This window comes from Trachemys scripta, chromosome 8 (assembly GCF_013100865.1).
Source record: "Trachemys scripta elegans isolate TJP31775 chromosome 8, CAS_Tse_1.0, whole genome shotgun sequence".
NCBI classification, from domain to species: Eukaryota; Metazoa; Chordata; order Testudines; family Emydidae; genus Trachemys; species Trachemys scripta.
Window position 1 is genome coordinate 52,077,238 of NC_048305.1, and position 19,840 is coordinate 52,097,077.

The 19,840-nt window shown below is 45.5% G+C and overlaps 1 protein-coding gene across 7 annotated transcripts in view; it reads left to right on the top strand.

Moving 5' to 3' along the window:
* The window catches only part of AXDND1 (axonemal dynein light chain domain containing 1), a 74,374-nt gene extending 54,809 nt beyond the window's left edge, over positions 1 to 19,565 (top strand). For 2 of the 7 annotated variants that reach the window (XM_034779693.1, XM_034779696.1), the window contains exons 18-26: positions 1,676 to 1,769; positions 7,280 to 7,488; positions 9,227 to 9,323; positions 11,101 to 11,211; positions 13,445 to 13,591; positions 14,286 to 14,426; positions 15,331 to 15,422; positions 16,215 to 16,357; positions 18,369 to 19,565. In XM_034779693.1, the coding sequence (XP_034635584.1) occupies positions 1,676 to 1,769; positions 7,280 to 7,488; positions 9,227 to 9,323; positions 11,101 to 11,211; positions 13,445 to 13,591; positions 14,286 to 14,426; positions 15,331 to 15,422; positions 16,215 to 16,357; positions 18,369 to 18,457 (1,123 nt within the window). In that variant the 3' untranslated portion in view covers positions 18,458 to 19,565. Of the gene's footprint in view, positions 1 to 1,675; positions 1,770 to 7,279; positions 7,489 to 9,226; positions 9,324 to 11,100; positions 11,212 to 13,444; positions 13,592 to 14,285; positions 14,427 to 15,330; positions 15,485 to 16,214; positions 16,358 to 18,368 lie in introns of those variants that run through there. The other 5 variants (XM_034779695.1, XM_034779694.1, XR_004646884.1 and 2 more) reach the window with 5 other exon arrangements.
* Positions 19,566 to 19,840: the final 275 nt, after the last annotated feature.

The following is a 19,840-nucleotide window of genomic DNA, read 5'->3' on the forward strand; positions in this document are numbered from 1 at the left end:
TGCCTCCAGACCCTGCGCCCCCAGCCGGGCACTTCCCCGCCCGGGCTCCGGCGGCGCAGGGTCTGGAGGCACGGGGGCTGCCCGAAGCCGGTAGCTCTCGGGCAGCCCGGCTCTTAAACAGAGCCGAAGAGTCGGGGAGGAGCAGAGCCGCCATTTTCCCGGACATGTTCGGCTTTCTGGCAATTCCCCCTGGACGGGGGTTTGACTGCCGAAAAGCCGGACATGTCCGGGAAAAAGAGGACGTATGGTAACCCTAAGACTAGTGGCACCTTTAAGGCTAACAGATTTATTTGGGCATAAGCTTTCGTGGGTAAAAAACTCATTTCTTCAAACATGCATCCGAAGAAGTGGGTTTTTTACCCACGAAAGCTTATGCCCAAATAACCATCTGTTAGTCTTTAAGGTGCCACCAGACTCCTCGTTGTTTTTGCTAGAGTTTTTCTGGGAGGACCACAAAAGTAGACTGGGAGCTTTCTCAGTCTTTAACTAGTAGAGAGGCAATGACAAATCTTTCATGACAACTGTTTGTCAGGCATTTGAATTAAATACATGTTAAACATAAATAAAACCAGAGTTTGAATATTCTGACTGAAAACCAGTTGCTCAAGATACTCTCTTGTCATAATGCTGTTATTTGTCAGTAATCCATAGAGCCTCCCAGGAAGGACAAGCTGGACTGAATTTCTAATGTAAAAATCCAACAGGAACCTCTCTCCTACTTTTAAAACACATTTTAGCCTTCTTTATCCATCACAAGGAAGCAAATCAATATACAACTTTTGTTTCCACTGTAAGTCAATCACATTTACATAGAACTTGTGACTTCAGAATTCCCATTATTGGAAGCTCTCATGCCCAGTTTGACTACCTCATACAAGAGATTAATATAGTTTTTGTCAGTTATTTGACTGAATTTTTTGTTAACCTAAGCTCTCTTTCCCCCCAAGATTTCCATTTTCCTTAATTATTGTTGTTGTCTGGGAATGATCTTTATGATGACTGCTCCTTAGCTCCTAGTTCCACTCTCCTGCAGTTAGAGTCCATGATACAAGCTCTCTGTTCTGACTACACCCTGAAAACGACTCATGGGTTTCACCCGTGGGCTCCCCAACCTCCTTCATCAGCACTAAAATCAATTAGAAGTCAAAGCCAAACTGTTTTAGCACCTGCATGCTGCAAGTGCATCAAATTTACCCTCTTTTCCTGGGAAGTGGGTTAAAGTAAAAATATAACAACAGAAAGTTAGCTGAGCCAGAAGACTCTTGGTATAAGGAGAATACATTCCTACTTCAACTCCTGTGGCATGTGTGATCTGTGCTAGAAACATGTATGCAGGAAAGATAGGAGAGAATCTTGCTGATCCAGATAAAGAGTTGAGTTGGGAAGCTAGATTTCTGTATGAGCCATGAGAGCCTTGGAGTCAGATCTGATGCACTATAGTCACTTTGGTTTTTGGCACCTTTAAGACTAACAGAAATATTGGGAGCATAAGCTTTCGTGGGTAAGAACCTCACTTCTTCAGATGCAAGAAGTGAGGTTCTTATCCACGAAAGCTTATGCTCCCAATACTTCTGTTAGTCTTAAAGGTGCCACAGGACCCTTTGTTGCTTTTACAGATTCAGACTAATACGGCTACCCCTCTGATACTTCGGTTTTTGGGTTTGTTTTTCTTCAGGGTCGTTTCAGGTGATGTGTTTAAGATGATTCAACAATGGATCTTGACCACAACTTCTGGGGCTGAGAAGGACAACATACAGCTCACACAGGAAGTAGGTATATGCCGGAGGGGGTTTGGGATGGGAGCACATCTGTCTAGCATTCATTCTCTTATTTTATTTTTGTATATTTATTATTGTTTAGGGTAGAATCCAGAGCAATCTCCCTGTGCCTTTACCTCTTCCTCTCCTTTTGAAGCTCAGCACTATGGTTTCTATCTTTCTGGCAAAAGAAGGCTTGGCAGGGATCCTTTCAGAGTTCTTCAGTGCTGTTGCTTATTGAGTCAGAGAGGACCCAGTAGAGTGACATAAACTAGACTTTAAGCAGGACCATTGGAAATGTATGAAAAATTTTGCCACATTTTATAGATTTTTTCCAATGGCTTCTGCAAAGAGTTTTTGAAATCTCTAATTTAAAAAAAAAATCAGATTATTTCAAAGTACATGACAATGTTAACAAGTTCATTGTCTAAAGTATAGCCACTTGCTTGACAACGCTTTCAGTTCAGGATGCAGTTCACCTTACACAGAAGGTGTGCATCGAAGTATGCATTCAAATTAGCCTTATTTATAGTATGGTTGTTTACAGGCTAAAAACATTTTATATGTCACCCAAGACTAAAATCCACCAATCACCTTTTTACCTTGTTTTCCTCTGTCAACCTGTTCCTTCCCTATCTTTTGTTTTGGAAAGCACATTCCAAGTGCTAGGGGCCATGGAGGCACAACCCAACCTGTACTGGGACACACCATTCATGTATCTTTGATAGGTTTCATATTTGTGAATACCAAAAGCTACCTTTCATTTGCAGAGTATTGTCAGATATATATTGTGACTGGTTGGACCCCCCTTCTGGGGTGCCACCTGTTTTACTGGGATTTCACTGAGCCTCTCTTGCTCAACCAGCCAGGGTTCCCTCTCCCTGCTTTGCTGAATTAGGCTCACCTAATTCACACACACACAGGTAGGGCCACTCCCCGCTGTAGTCACAGGCTGAAGTTAGCTCTGTGTGAGAGGACTCCCCCAGCACTCGTGCGCCACACCCCTTTTGGGAGATAAACCCAAAATAATACTGTCTTGCACTGTATAGAAAAATCTGCACAGTGCAAGCTCATAAAAATCCGCCCTTTTCCTCAATATGAAGAGAGATGTGCACAACTTCTTGCCCGCCCCAGTTAGAAATTACATAAGATGGATTTTATTATACACAAGAAATAAGTTATTAACTACAAAAGGTGAATTTTAAGTGGTTAAAGGGATAGCAAACAGAACAAAGCAGATTACTTTAGTAAATAAACAAACACCGCAGACTGAGCTTAACACTCTAGATAGATAGGATACAAATTAACAAATTCTCACCCTGAGTGATAAACAGGCTGGCAGATTCTTAAGGCACCAGTTGCCTTGGCTTTCCCAGATTTTCTCACGCAGGCTAAAGATCTTAGGCTGGGACCATCACTTCTCACAGTTCAGTCTTTTTTCCTCAGGTGTTTTCAGGTGGGTTGTTGTAGAGAGTGAGGACCACTCATGTTGTCATTGTCCCTCTTTTATATCTTCCCCCCACTTGCTGGAAAGCTTTTTTTGCTGTGACTTGGGTCAAATAGTTCCCAATGTATAGAGCTATCTGACCTGGGTCAAACAGTTCCCATTGTGTAGAGCTATCTCAGAGAGGTTTCTATTGCACACGGTTCCTGGGGTGATCCTTGTGCTTGTGTGCATTTCTTCAGTCAGCCATTAACATTATCTGGCCTCATCCCACAGAGCACATTTGAAATACAGAGACATGGTTAATATTCCCAGCTTCAGATACAAAAATGATACATGCATACAAATTGGATAAACACACTCAGTAAATCATAACCTTTCCAATGATACCTTACATGAGCCATCTTGCATAAAGTATATCTTAGTTATACTATATTCATATCATAATTATATTTCCATAAAGAATATGGGGTGTAATATCACATATATATCTTGACATAAGTGAACAGAATACAAGTTAGTTAGCATAACTACCCAACATTCCTATTTGATATAATGTATATAATATTAATACAGTGCACATAATACTTATTAATATGGTGTGTGGCCATATAATTATATGTGTTGGCTAACAAAGTGGTTTAGTAAATATATTAATAACTATATTGGGTAGCTTTAGGCAAAATGGGTATTTAACCCAGTCTTTATATTAAATCCCACCCACACACCACCTCGAGAATTTTCATTCACTCCATGAGACCTGTCAGATCTTCCCACCCCCTTCTCTCTCTCTAGAAATCTTCCAGTGTCTTGGAGCTTCTTTCTTGCCCTCTCTCCCAGATTCCTGAGTTGACACCACAAAACAATCAGATACTAGATACAGCATTCAGTTATTTGCATCTTTAAAACTTTCAACCTTCCTCACTTGTAGAGTATTCCTTCAAGTGAATCTAACCATGCTGGGTAAAATGTACTAGCTGGACGTTTCTGCTAAAATGGCAAGCAGTGAAATAATTTAAATGTTATCCTTACAGATTTTCATGAGGCAGAGTCCAAGCCCAGTCAGTAGGCCTGCTGCTGGGGGCCTCACCCCAGGGTCCTGGGATCTGCAGCTGGATGGCTCTGGAAGTCTATTATCCTTCTTCTATGGCTAAGATTTCTCATCTTTCTTGTTCTCTTTCCTTTTCTGCCTTCTTTCTTCCTTGTTTCCTCAGGCTGGTGAAAAGGAGGAAGCAGAATTAGCAGAGGGGTTCAGAGAAATGAAGCATGGGCCCTGATTCTCTGATCCACTGGGACTATTTTCTGCTGCTCTGGGGGCACCAAGCAGCCTTAAACCCAGCAGACAAAGAGCCTGGAGGGTTCCATCAGTTGCAGGGGGAACCTCAAGTGCCACTGATCTGCCAGAGTGGCTCCTGCATCACCCTTCTTCACAGCTGCTGGTGTAGTGGGTGTGGCTGGGGTCTCTTACACACCCAGCTGTTCCCCAGCTGCCATAGCAGCATCTGATAGTTCTTTGCAGCCATTGTAAATTCAAGCACACTTCACTGAGCAGCCCTAATCTGAGCATGAAATTTCTACTGCATGTATTTCCAATGGCTCCAGTTGTAAGATACGGTCTTCTCAGGACTCCTAGCCCTTAGTGGTCCAGGAAAAGTGCAACTAGATGTCTGAATTGGACCTGACGTCCCATTTAGTAGCCTCAAGTACCAAGATTTGGATGCTGGGCCAGTATAGAATTATAGAGCAGCTCCCCACTCGTTTTATTTTATATGCATTCACCAATTCCAATTTTATGTTAACTCAACCCTCTCTTTGTTATATTTGAACTTCCACTCTGAGGATTCTTTAGTGGTCCATGGACAGCTGGCTACTTACACATAAAACGGAACATAAAAACAGCCCTATTGGGTCAGATCAATGGTCCATCTTGTCCCAATATCCTATCTTCTGACAGTGGCCAGTACCAGATGCTTCAGAGGGAATGAACAGAGCAGGCCATCTTTGAGTGATCAATCTCGGGTCATCCACTCCCAGCCTCTGGAGGTCAGAGGGTAGAGACACCTAGAGCATGGCTCCATCCCTGACCATCTTGGCTAATAGCCATTGATGGACTTATCATCTGTGAAGTCATGTAATTCTTTTTGGAATCCAGTTATAGTTCCCACGGCAAAGAGTACCACAGACTGACTGTGCTTTGTGTGAAGAAATACTTCCTTATATTTGTGTTAAACCTACCGCCTATAAATTTCATTGGGTGACTCTAAGTTCGTGTTTTATGTGAAGGAGTAAATAACACTTCCTTACTCACTTTCTCCACACCATTCATGATTTTATACCACTATCATATCGTCTCTTTTCTAAGTTGAACAGTCCCAGTCTTTTTAATCTTTCCTCATATGGAAGCTGTTCCATGCCCTTAATTATTTTAGTGGTCCTTTTCTATACTTTTTCCAATTCTAATGTATTTTTTTTGAGTTGCGGTGACTAGAACTGCATGGGGTATTCAAGATGTGGGTGTACTGTGGATTTATACAGTGGCATTACGATATTTTCTGTCATATTATCTATCCCTTTCCTAATGGTTCCTAACATTCTGTTTGCTTTTTTGACTGCCACTGCCCACTGAGCGGATGTTTTCAGAGAACTATCCACAATGACTCCAAGATCTCTTTCTTGAGGGGTAACAGCTAATTTACATCCCATTATTTTATATGTATATTTGGGATTATATTTTCCAATGTGCATTACTTTGCATTTATCAACATTGAATTTCATCTGCCATTTTGTTGCCCAGTCACCCAGTTTTGTGAAATCCCTTTGCAGTCTGCTTTGGACTTAACTGGCTGTCTCATTGGCTTTGTTTCCACGTGTTAAACTGCATTCAAAGATAGTTAAACCAACATTAAATGCTATTCAGTTTAGGCAATTGCTGTAGCTGGCACAGGGATGTTATTTTATTTGCACAGGGAAGGAAGTTCATCATGACAGCTGACTCAGCAGGGATTGAATCTGAGACCTCCAGAGCTAAAAGCATAAGCTGCTTCAACTTGAGCTAAAGGGCCAGGCAGTAGCAGGCTGTAACACACACCTGTCCTCTGCGCTTTGGCACAGGCGGGGACCTGTAACATACAACAGTGGGCTACAATAACAAAGCTGGTCCATGAGACAATCTCTCTATGAAGATGTGGCCTATGCTTTGAAAATCTTTGGGACCCCATACTGTATGGATTATTATAGAAGTAAGGCAGGGAAGAGTATGCATGTGTGTGTTTCAGCCACTGGAGAAGTGTCCCAGTAGCCTACCACTGCCCTCCCTGCAGTGGCTTATTGCTGTATCAAGAGTATGGATCATTTAATTTTACATTTCCTGTTTAAATACACCTCTACCCTGATATAACACTGTCCTCAAAAGCCAAAAAATCTTACTGCGTTATAGGTGAAACCGCATTATATCGAACTTGCTTTGATCTGCCAGAGCGCGCAGCCCCGCCCCCCCCGGAGCGCTGCTTTACCGTGTTATATCAGGTCACGTTATATCGGGGTAGAGGTCTGTAATGTATCCTTCCACTATGAGAAGTAGTTCCTAGAGAAAATAAATGAGAAAATAACAGGGTGAAGGGTGTGAAAACCTTAGCTCCAGTCTCCCCAGAATCCTTTGGAAATAAGCTCCTGATTGCAGCTATCTTTTCTTGATCTCCAGTCTCATCTGGTGTCTCCTCCAGAGTGACTTTCCCATTTCCAGCTCAGATAGCTGCTTGGTCCTGTTGGATCTTGGATTCACCCTAGAATCCTGTTTGGCAGCTGCCACAAAGTTATTTTTGAAATGCCCCATCAGTGCCCCATAGAGTTGTGGGATACTCCTGGTTCCTGGAAGCTGTGTGGCTGATTGATAGTTTTCATCCTATGTTAACATCTTTTCTATCTTAGAGGGGCAGTTTACAAGTGTAGTGAGTGTCAGTATATTTACCCGCACATCTGAACTTTGCCACTAAAGTCAGAGTACTTTGCAAATCAGACACCCTCTTACCATTCCAGATTCTTGATCCAGTTTAATCCTTTAGTTTGAACTTCTATGCAGATGATTGATCTCCACAAAGACCTGACCATGTGGATAGTGAATTTCCTGACTTTGATGGTACCTGACCACTCCTCCAATAAGGGTCTCCTAGAGAATGAGTCAGAAGCTGCTAAGGATCAAGAGCTCAAGAGGCTAAGGGGCTATAAACTAGAGGAAGAAGCTATGAACCTGGTTCCCAAACTGAGCAGATTCTCCAGCTACGTAATGAGGTATTAATAAAGCCTTGGGACCTCACCTGCCTATGGGATTTTCCCATTAGAAAAAAATCCTTAGTGTGATGGGAAAGCCCTCTGAAGAGAGGTATGATCTCCCCAAAAGTGGGTGGGATCATAAAAATGCAACTTTAATGCTGTGTGGCACTCAGAAGGAAACATTTCAAGTATAAGTTAATGATAACATTAGCTGGAACGACTTGTGTTGTTCAGCACCCACAGCTATGTAATCACTGAGGGCTTGATTGGCTATGAGCATTGTTCGGATCTCTTAGACATATCAGAGATTCACGTGGTAAATGTCATGCTGAAGAAAATGATTGGGGAATCCTGGAGGACTTTGAGTTTATAAAGCAACCAGTGGGTCCCCTGGCTATAATGTTGGCATCTACAGAATCGTGCTCTAATGTGGTGCATGTTTTATAAAGGAAAACAGACAAGAGCCCAATCCTCTGGAATTCCACTGTCTGTTGTGCCAGTAATGCTGTGTGGTAACAGTTCCCATTCAGCTCCAGAAGGAGATGGAACCTGGGAAAGGGACAAATGGGACAGGAGACAAGGGAGAGAGGGATACTGGAAGAAGGGTGAAAGAGAGTGACCAAGGGGATGGGGACTTGTTTGGAGAGACTTGCTGGCTGGCTCAGTGACTGAGTGGAGAAATGAGAAGAAGGGTGAAAAGGAGGAAAGAGACACCCAAGAAAAGGGTGAGGGGAGAGAGACAGAACAGAGCATGAAGACAGACACATTCATATGCTGCTGCTCCTCCTCTGCTGGGACAGGCTCCCAGTTTGAGTCTGCCTGGCCATCTCCTGCTAATACCCATGCTGGGGGGTGGGTTTCAAAGTGGGCTCCTTCTAAGGCTCTCTCCAAGATCCTGGAGGGAGCTGCTTCTCTCCCACTCTATGGAAGCTGAAGGAAGTGGTGCCCTAAAGGGTATAGCTGATATGACAGGTTGGCAAGAAATGCCTCTAGGGCCTTTACCTGACTTCACTACTGGGCCAAGGAGAAGCTGGTCTGTGAGGGAGGAAGCTCTTAATTCAAATGGAACTGTTGGGAGTAATATCAGAGAGAGAACTTGGCTGGTCAGGTAAATTAAACATTCTCTCTCAATAGTTTGCTACTATGTCGCAGCCCTCCTGTAATACTGGGGAGATTAAGCACAGTCTTATAGGCCTACATCCTCCCACAGCCCCTTCTCTAAGGCGTATCAAAAACCTGACAAATGCATCACTTAATAAACAAACCCAAAGGAATGGGCTGCCCTTGTCTGTACATGGCGCTGCTTTAAAAATCCTGCTATGTGTGATCACGCTGTGTCTTGTTGCAACAACAGGATCCTGCACAATTCTGACCAAGGGGAAAAAGGTGTTTGAGAGCATTGCTTAGAGCAGGGGTCGGCAACCTTTCAGAAGTGGTGTGCCAGGTCTTCATCTATTCACTCTAATTTAAGGTTTTGCATGCCGGTAATACATTTTAACGTTTTTAGGTGGTCTCTTTCTCTAAGTCTATAATATATAACTAAACTATTGTTGTATGTAAAGTAAATAAGGTTTTAAAAATGTTTAAGAAGCTTCATTTAAAATTAAATTAAAATTCAGAGTTCCCCCCGACTGGTGGCCAGGACCCGGGCAGTGTGAGTGCCACTGAAAATCAGCTCGCGTGCTGCCTTCGGCACATGTGCCATAGGTTGCTTACCGCTGGCTTAGAGGGTGGGTGTCATTCTGTGTCTCCTCAGCTGCTGCAAGGAGTTGGTAGATGTTACAGTTCGGAAGAAACAAGCTGAAGCGGATTCAGACCACAATTATGAGCTGCGGGAGCTGGAGAAAATCAAGGTAACAGTGTCTGTCCACAGTATGGTCCAGATCATCCTCGGTTTATTTGTGAAAGAGTAAGAGGAAGAACTGGCACAAAGCTAACACACACAAGGGAGTCAGGAAGGAGTTTGAACAGACAGAACATTTTTGCTTCATCTTAGACCCAAGCGTAGAAAGCCACAAACCACCACCAAATATTTCTTTCTTGCAGCAATATATTCAGCCTTTATGGTTCACCAATGGTCAGTAGTGAATTAAAACATAATCAAATTAATTGGATGATAAGGACCCTGGTTAGAGACCCCAATGCTCCAGATGTCTGAGTAGCAGCCATGTTAGTCTGTATCCTCTCTGGTCACTCAGTAACAGACTTAAAGGTGGCAGTTTTGCAACAGAAAAGCTTCAAAAACAGACGCAGCAGTTTCTCGTTGGAACTTGAATTAATATGCAAACTAGATACCATTAACTTAGGCTTGAATAGAGACTGGGAATGGCTGAGTCATTACACAGATTGAATCTATTTCCCCATGTTAAGTATCCTCACACCTCTTGTCAACTGTCTAAAATGGGCCATCTTGATTATCACTACAAATGTTTTTTTTCTCCTGCTGATAATAGCTCATCTTAATTAGCCTCTTAGAGTTGATATGGCTACTTCCACCTTTTCATGTTCTCTGTGTGTATATCTCTCCTTACTATATGTTCCATTCCATGCATCTGATGAAGTGGGCTGTAGCCCACGAAAGCGTATGCTCAAATAAATTTGTTAGTCTAAGGTGCCACAAGTACTCCTGTTCTCAATGCTCCAGAGAATCCCTCAACACTTCCTCCAGTCAAACTCTACCTCCATTCATGGATTCCTTCCAGCAGTTTCCTACTGACCCCAGAGACCACTTCAAAAGCTGCACAGTTTTGAGACGTCTGGGCCATGTTCAGACTTAATTCCTTCCTTACACTGTTCCAGCGTACATGCCTTGGGACTTTTCTGTAGGATCTAATCCATATAAGAATTGCAATAGACTCAAATCTAGTTTAAAGCATGTCAGGCACTTGGGCTAGGTAGTTGTATCCAGGGTTTTGCTGAGCCTAGGGAGAGAGACCCGTGGCTATACTGGGAACAGTACCCTATTCAGCAGTGGGCAAGACTTCCTTATCTAGTCCTCATGTCTCCTGACTCTACATATATATGTAAAGCTATTATGCAGATAACATGTTAACTGCAGGATTTTATCTTAGAGGAGCCAGGGAAGGTGCCCTCTAGTACTGCATATCTCCATTCCTCCCTTCTTGAATTCCCAATAACTTCAAAGGCCACCTCCTGTTGGGCTGATCCAATCTACCATTAAGGAATACTGAGCATGTGTCCCTCTGAAGCCTCGCATTGTTCTAAGCATCAAACAAATGGGGTTGTCCCAGAGTGGTGTGAGGAAATGCTTCCTGCAGGGGTTGAGAATGCTTCTCCCCAGCACTTCTGGTCTGTGCTGGCTTATGGGGTAAAAACAAACAAACTTGGGGCCTGAACTCTGATCCCTGCCCCGAGCTTTCAGGACAATGTGCTGTCACTACACTGTTGGCAGCTTGTTAAATATATTGTATGGAATAGGTGATTAGCCCATGAAAGGCTCCATGCTTGAAGGCTTAGGAGGAGTGTATGTTCCTTTTCCTTGGTAGGAGGAGGATAGATGGGGCCATATAAATACCATAGATAGAAGGATGGAGTTATTTAATCACAGGAGTGAATGAAATATCAATTCTCTCCCTCTTGTAATTTGTCTCTTCTGTTATTTCATCCCAGACCGAGTGCCTTGATTGGATTAATACCTGCAATCTCCTGCTTTCTGAATTCAAAGGCTCTCCAGTCTCCTTACTGAGTTTAGAAGAGCAGAGGAACCTGTTTGGGCCTCAGGTACATACAGACTTAGCATTTGCCAGCCAAAGTAGAACCTGTTTGGCTGGGGAGCTGCTTGAAAGGCTTTCCCAACTGAAGAAACTATGGTTCAGTTTCCAGAAGGATTCAGCCTATAGAGCCCTCTGCATTCAAGACTCCACCTTGGAGGGATTATTAGAGTTCATGATGATGGAGTTTGTGACACCTAAAATGCTTCCAATGGGGGCAGACTTTCAGCTGGTGTCAATTGTCATAGCTTCAGTGGAGCTGTGACAGTTGACACCAGCTGAAAATTGGCCCTGTGATGTTGCCTGGTAAATTCTGCTTCTCCCAAGAGATTGCAAATTGATAGAATCCTGGGGTTTGGATTGCACAGGAGTTCATAATGGTATGAGAGCTTCTAGTGTATGGGGAGACTTTGGCAAACCAGTAAAGTGCTTGAAACCACTATGGCTTATTGTTAAAAAGCAACCTAGTCAGCAGGCTGTAAAATGGCCATGCAGCTTGACCAAGGCAGGAGGGGAGGGGGGTTTGGGTGCCATGGAAAGGGCAGCTTGACCCTGCATCCTTCCTGATAAGAATTGTGTTGACGTTGCTGATACATGCGTTTTAAAAGAGTAGGCTATGCCCCAGGAATGTCTATTGAGGTCTCAAGGCTGCAAGTTCTGGAAAAACCCCTCACCTGGTTAATCAATAATCAGAAGGAACCTCTTGCTTGAAACTGCTTACTTAACAAGGTTTCTTTAAGGGACATGTCATTCTATTACTAATGTATAAATAAAGGGACTCATTTGGGGACTCTTCGGGACTAGTCTCTCCCTCTGGATGCATCTTGTGTTCCCCACTGGCAGACGGGCTGTCACTGTGCCACTCGAGACCCACACTCAGCTTTGGTAATTATCAAGGGTTGGGAGTGTTTTACTAATCTTGTTGCGGACGTGTGTAAGTGCTTGAGTCTAAGTAAAGTTTAGCTTTAAGTGAAAGCACTCGTGTTGTCCTGTTTGTGCCAGCCATCTATTGGTCGGACGGCCGTGTCTCCACTGCAGGGCCAGCTCTAACTTTTTTGCGGCCCCAGGCAAAAAAGAAGAGCGCCGCCCCTCCGTAACCCCCCCCCCCCCCCCCCCCCCCCCCGAGCGCCGCTCTGCTCAACCCACCCCCAGCGCCAGGCCGCCCAAACCCCTGCCCCCCCCAGCGCCACACCAGGCCGCCCAAAGCCCCGCCCTGAGCGCCTCGCCGGGCTGCCCAAAGCCCCGGAGCACCGGCCCGGCCAAACCCACCCGAGCGCCTCGCCGGGTTGCCCAAACCCCCGAGCACCTTGCCGGGCCGCCCAAACCCCTGGAGCGCCGGGCTGGGCTGGCCAAGCCCCCCTCCCCCCCAACCAGCACCATGCTGGGCCGCCCAAACTCCTGGAGTGCCAGGCCGGCCCGCCCAAACCCCCGGTGCGCTGCGCCGCCGAAACGCCAAACAAAAAATAAAAAAACCCTCGAGCGCCGCCCGCCAAACAAAAAAACAAAACAAAAACACCACGAGCGCCTCCCGCCACCCCAACATTGGCCGCTCCTTCTAAGGTGCCGCCCCAAGCATCTGCTTGGTCGGCTGGTGCCTGGGAGCCGGCCCTGCTCCCCTGATTTATTTCCTGACACCTCCTCGCACAGAGTAAAAGTTACCAAGAGCTTTGGGTTGAAAGAACCCTGGGTAACACTAGCTTTATTCCGTATGTAGCTGGACAGATGGATGTTGCCTGTGAGAATTTGATTTGATTCAAATCTTTTAGATGGTAGGTCTAACATTGGTCTAATTTCAGACATGATGGGCTATATTCAAATATGATGGAAGTGGGTTCAGTTCCATTGATTTGAATAGAGTTTCATCTGCTTACATCACATTAGATATTGTTTGAGCTTTCCCACATTCAGCACTGCTCTGCAGTCACCCTGCTACCCCATTCCTTGGCCAATTCTGAACAGATTTTGCCAAACCATGTAGTGGTTTGTAATGTTCATAAGGGTCCATTAAGGATTTAGAGGAGACACCAACATCATGTAACTTGTGATTTAAATGGATTTGAAACGAGCCCTCCTGAGGTGGCTGGGTAGTAAGCCAGCTAAGCTTCCATTTATTTCTTGTTTAAAAATTTAAGCAGGACAAGATTGGTGATTGGTTGCATTGTTTTGGTGTTTGCCTATGTTATGTGGAGGGACAGAATCCCAGATGAGAGTGCTACTGACCAGTCCCTCGCATTGCTTTACAGGAGACCCAGCCACAGATGCACTCAACTGTTGTGGATTCTTTACCTGAAGAAATTTCTGAGACTTCTTCTGAACTTGGAAAAGACAAAACTGAAGATGTTGATGTTGATAAGAAATCTGTGAAAGGGGAAGAAGTGTTAGGGGAAAAGGTGAAAATCTTAGGTGGCGGGTATAATAGGCAAGGGTGACTCTGCCTCCCCTGGCGCTGCCGCGGCTGTCGGACCCCCAGTTGTGGGGTTTGGCGGCAAAGTTTTTGCTTTATTATGCCCCATGCAGGTTCCGGGGCAGCTGAGAAGGCACATACATACTGCTGCCTCAGCTGACCCGGAACCTGCATGGGGCATATCAAAAGCGTCTTCTAACAGACGCTTTTCCCCTGGGCAGGTTGGGTCCAGGGAGAGGAGGCACGGCGCAGCTTCGGCCAGCCTAGGGTGCCTCTGGGCAGGGCTGGGGGGAGGTCTTGGGGCTTCAGCCAGCCCAGGGCTCCTCCAGCCGAGGGGGGCACTCGGCTTCGGCTGGCCCAGGGCTCCTGCGGCTGGGGGGACTTGTGGCTCCAGCTGTGGGGGAGGGGGAGTGGTCTGGGGCTCCAACCGTGGGGAGGGCATGGGCGGAAGGGGCGGAGCCGGGGGCTAGCCTCCCCAAAGGGGGGCTCCACCCGCCACTCATGGTGAAAATCTCCATTTTACAAGTGAGTGCAGTAGCCGTGGTTGGCGCAAGATGTACTGCTTTCCAGTGGAGCCTTTCTTTGCTTCTTGCCATTTGCATATGACGTGAAATGTAGGCCTCAAAGCCTTCGTTGTGCCAGGAGCCATTGCACAAACTCATCATTCACCTTTCCTTCAGCAGGAGCCACCTGTGCCAGACGTCAGCAGTGACGTCCCAACTGTAAGCAGTGAGATAATGGAGGACACCATCAGGTACCTAGGACATGACTCCAACATCCATTTGAAATCCCTCAAGTCAACAGCGGTGTCGGTCTCTGGGGTAGGAATCTCCATCATACAAATTGTTTCCTTTTCACCTGGACTGTAGCTTGAGCTCTGGGACCAAATTTTTAAAGGTATTTTGGTGCCTAAGATGCAGATAAGTTCCTAGTGACACTTTCAAAACAATCTGAGAAGCTGTGGCTGTGCTAATCAGATGGCAGGGGCTCCATTTCTCACTTTTTCCCTCCCTTTTCAGTTTTCTGATTTTCCACAAAAGCAATAAGATTCCGGCTATCAATGACTAAAACACTCCCTGAAATTTTGGAATGGATTATATACAGTGTTCAAAAGTTATCGCGTTACAGACAGACAAATGCCATTAAGTGTAAGGCCTTCTCAAGCTCAGCCAATTAAAGGAACTATCTGTCCCTTCTCATACTTTTGACCTCCTTTCATTCTGAGCCTGACCATCAGGGCTTTCCAGTCAGGACATCACCCTCACAAACTGCCCATAACCTGACCGACTACATGCCATCTGGGTGTGTATTGAAGGTTTTGGCAATCCAAGTCAATTACCCACTGAGTTCCGAAGAAGTGGGCTGTAGCCCAGGAAAGCTTATGCTCAAATAAATTTGTTAGTCTCTAAGGTGCCACATGTTCTTTTTGAGTTCATTCAGGCTCTGATTCAGCAAAGCACTAACTCTGAGCATGTGAGAAGATCCAGTTGAAGTTCATGGGACTGATCACATGCCTAAAGTGAGGCCTGTGCTTAAGTGCTTTGCTGAATTGGAGCCTTGATGCAATGCCCTGCCCTTCTTTGTTGCTTGTCCATGCTGCGATTAAGCAGTGACAGACCAGCACCCAACTGGACAAGGCACATGCTGCGGATGAAGCATAGCTCTGTTGGTTTCTCTGCGCTCCTCATACTCCCATACAGAAGGTGTTTCCTCTCCTCCCCCTAGAGAGAGATGACTGCCAGCAAGTCAACAACCCCATATTCTCGAAAGGAGTTTGAGACCTTGGCTTCACTAGAACGTCTGCAAGAGCAGCTCCTGTGAGTACTGGATCACCTGATTGAGAGGACGGGTCATCCTCCTCTTTATAACAACTTTAAAGGTACTTTAAGACTGTTATGTCCCCTTTTAGTCTTTTCTTCTCCAAACTAAACAACCCCAATTTTGTCAAGCTCTCTTCGTAAGTTATCTTTTCTAGACCTTTAATCATTTTTGTTGCTCTCCTCTGGACTATCTCCAGTTTATCCACATCTTTCCCAAAGTGTGGTGCTCAGAATTAGACCCAATACTCTAGCTGAGGCCTTATCAGTGCTAAGTAGAGTGGAAGAATTACTTCTTGTGTCTTGCTTACTACGATCCTGTTAACACATTCCAGAGTGATTGCTTTTTTTTTTTTTTTTTTTGCAACAGTATTACATTGTTGACTCATAGTCAGTTTGTGATCCACTATAACCCCCATATCCTTTTCTGCAATACTCCTTCCTAGAAAGTCATTTCCTATTTTGTATTTGTGCAATGGATTATTTGTTCCTAAGTGTAGTACTTTGCATTTGTCCTTATTGAATTTCATCTGACCTTTTGTTAGGAGAAATTAAGTTTTAAAATTAATTTAAAATGTAATTGATGCTCATGGACCATACAGCTGGGGCCAAGGAGTTACTATTTGGTTTAGATCTTTTTAATAATGCCACACATTTACATTAGTGAGTTGTTTTTTATAGATCCAATCAGATATACTGAAAATCTCAGTTTTCTTAGCCTGTCTGTTGAATATCTTGCCAACAGTCTCTTAGACTCCAGGTTTCAGTGCCTTCCTGGCTTCTGTATTTCAGAGAAGCTGAGATCCGTGCTCAGGATGCAGAGGAGAGATCAGAAAGTCTGGATGAGCATCTGGAAGTAGCTCTGGGGAGAATCCAGGATCTAGAGAAACAGCTGGAAAAAGCACTCAAAGCCCAGGAAGTACCACCAAAACCAGGTGAGCTAATCAGAATTCTGAGATGTCTCATGGACTCAGATAGAAAACAACTGCTAGGTCCCTTAGTCCATTTCAGGGCCAGTGCAGGATCATTCCCTCTTGGACATTTACTAGTGTGTTGTCTAGACTAATTTTAAATGTGCCAAGAGATGAGGTATCCACCACCTCCCTTGGGAGATTATTCTATAGCAGAAACAATAGAACCACTGCATTCTGAGCGTTTTTGAAAGAAAGTTGGTAAGAATGCTTAATACATCAGATTCTCTGTTTCTAGGGGTTTGTCTACACTAGAAAATTAGGTCGACTTAATTTAGGTTGACCTACAGCCACTGCAGTAATTCAATCGGCTGTTGGTGTCCACACTACCCTCCTTCTGCCGGTGAAGAGCATCCTCTCCAGGAGCGCTTGCACCAACGGAAGTGGGGCATTGTGGGGGCACTGACAGTGGAATGTGAGGCACTGACAGCCATGTGGGGCTCACAGCTGGAGTCCCCATCCACCCCGATTTTCCAGTCCCAACTGTGAGCCCCGCGCAGGCTCAGTTTCACAGCACAGAGCCTACCAGCCATGAAATTGACATGCTGCTGTTTTCTCCGCTCAGAGCAGCCCCACTCTAACAGCTCTGGGCAATGTGGGGAGCTAGGAGCCAGGGCTTTCAGTGCCTGGCAGCCGGACTTGGAGTGGGGAGCCTGAGCAGTAGCCCGCTGGGAGCGGGTAGCCTGGGAGGGTGGGGGGTGGACAGCAGGGCTCCCAACCAGGTTCTAGCTGGAGTCCCCCACCCATCCTGGAGTGACAGCCCGAGCTGTGAGCCAGGTGCATGGTTCACAAGAGGGAACCTACTAGTCTTTCTTGTCAATTTCACAGCTCTAGCACTGAGCCATGAAATTGACAAGAATTTTAGCCAACAGCCCATGTAAGTAACAGTGTCTACAGGGACACTGCATCGCCCTAACTACACGGACATAAGTCCTACGCCTCTCATGGAGGTGGAGGTATTATGTCGGTGTAGTAAGGCCCTCACATTGGCAGGAGCAAGGCTGTAGTGTAGACACTGACATAGTTAGGTCAACATAAGCTGCCTTATGTGAACCTAACGCTTTAGTGTAGACCAAGCCTAGCATTTTAAAAAGATTGTTTCCGGTGCATTGTACAGACATGAATGTGGAGACTGGCTACATCTTACTCATGCTCTTCGTTGCTATCTTTAAGAGCTGTCCAGGACCGTCTCTCCTGGGTAATGGAGAATTCACTCTCCATCTCCACTCACTTCTGGGCTCCCTCACAGTGTGATGTCAAAAAAGCACAACCCTAACTTTGAGGAACATAGGAACTAAGGATCTGCCATATTAGTGGGAGCAATGGTCTGTCCAGCCCAGTATCCTTTCACTGACAGTGGCCACAGACCCAACTGCTTTAGAGAAAAGCACAAGAAACCCTGCAGCCATGGGGTACCTGCCCCCAGGAATATTCCCTCCTCACCCCCATTCAGTACAGGGTGACTTATATCTTGAATCTTGCTCATTTTTAATATGTACTAAGATACTTATCTAGCCCCTATCATGCAATATCTGAGTGTGTTTACCCTCACAAGACAGTGCAGGGCAGGGTTGTTATCCTTGTTGTCTCCCAAGGGCCAAGCTAATGCCCTAATCACAGGACTATTCTTCCTCTCCGTAACTCTAGATATTCTTGTTATCTGTGTAAGTGTAATTCTTTTTTGAACCCTGCCAAACTCTTGGCCTCATTGGCATCCTGTGGCAGTGAGTTTCACAGGCAAAATGTGCATTATGTGGGAAAGCACTTCTTTCATCAGTTTAGAATTGGATCCACCCTGATTTAGGGGAAGTGGGGACTATAGTCCTGGGCTTTCCCAACACTGCCCCTTTAGTGGATCCCTCCCAGCTGTGATTTGAAAGGAGAGGGTGATTTATACTTGATTCTACAGGATGTATTTACCCCAGGAGGAGTTTTGCTATATTTATTTTTAACATCTGTGTATTTTTTATTTCAGAAGTCCCTTCCCAAGAAGAATCCAAGCCAACTTCTCATAAACCATCTGCCGCTGCCCGGTCCAGGAAAACCAGCAGACCCAAACATTAAAGAGTAGCAATGCCCAGCGAAGGTCGTTTGGTTCCCATTTGTAGTAGACTTTCAGCATAACACTGCCCATCTCTGGGGCTCCAGATACACTTTAATTCCAAGTTCTTTAGTATAGCAAAATGACTGGAACACCCTCTAATGCACCCTCCCAAGGAGACCTTTAGACAAAGCACTGGAGAGGATCTTTTCTTGGTTTATAAATTATCTGAAAACCTCACGCTGGGTAACGCAGTGTTTTAGTGTAGTTGCCAGTCATAAGTGGAGACTGGACTAGAACAGAACTTGTAGAAAAGGCTTTCAGGCCTTCTCAATGTATCTGTTAGCAGAGTCTTTAAGAGATCAGGTCATAAACTTATCACAGGCTAGCTGTACTGCCACAGTTGGAACTTTGGGATAAATTGTCCAGATCTCAGATCCATTCATAAGTGCTCAGCTTGTAAACATAAATCTTGGGATGGTTTCTTCCAGGTATGGAGACAGAGGGAGGCTCCTGGGCCAGGTCTTTCTCAGAGTGGGACACAGGATACTTTCTAAGTACTTAGAGGGGAGGTTTCCAACTAATTTATACAGGCACAGTGTATAGAAAAAGAAAAAAAAGTTCTGTTCAGTGTTGCTTGAGAAATAATTAAGGCAGCAGACTCAGAATACCTCTTCTAAGAGCCATCATTTCCATGGTTATTATCCTTTTACAAGACGTCCATGGCTTTTGATACTTTGGGACTTCTGTTAACATGGGTGGTGACTAGGAAAGTGCAACTCAGTTGGACTCACCCCTGTGGCACCTCCTGCTGGTCATCCATGGGAATTAGCTCTTCCAGCATCCGGATCGCCCTCTGCAGGCCAGTGATCCGGCTTACCACTGGCCTCCCATGTCCCTCCCAGAACCCTGGTGCCCCTTTCTCTGGGTGCTGTCCCCTAGCTGTACCCCCACAGTTCTGGGTCTCCCCCTCCCAGGGGAATCCCCACCCACTACCCCCAATTCATCTCAGATTGGCTACTGCCCAGTCTCTATCTAGCCCCATTCACTGGGGCAGACTGCAGTGTCAGCCACTCATCACAGGCAAAGGGGTTCGGACCTGCTGCCTCTGCCTACCCACGGGCTGCCCCATGCAACCCAGTACCTAATAGGCCTTACCAGGCCTGCAGCCTGGGGCTTTCCTAGGCCAGAGCGCCCCAGCTCTTCTGGCCTTTCCCCAGCCCTGCTCCACTCTAGGCACTTAGTTAAGCTCCCTGCAGCCAGGCCCTTCTCTCTCTAAATGCAGAGAGACTGTCTGCTTGAGCTCCTGACTCATGCCTTTATAGGGCCAGCTGGGCCCTGATTGGGGCGTGGCCCCAGCAGAGCCTGCTTCCTCCCAATCAGCCCAGCTTTTCCCCTGCTACAGC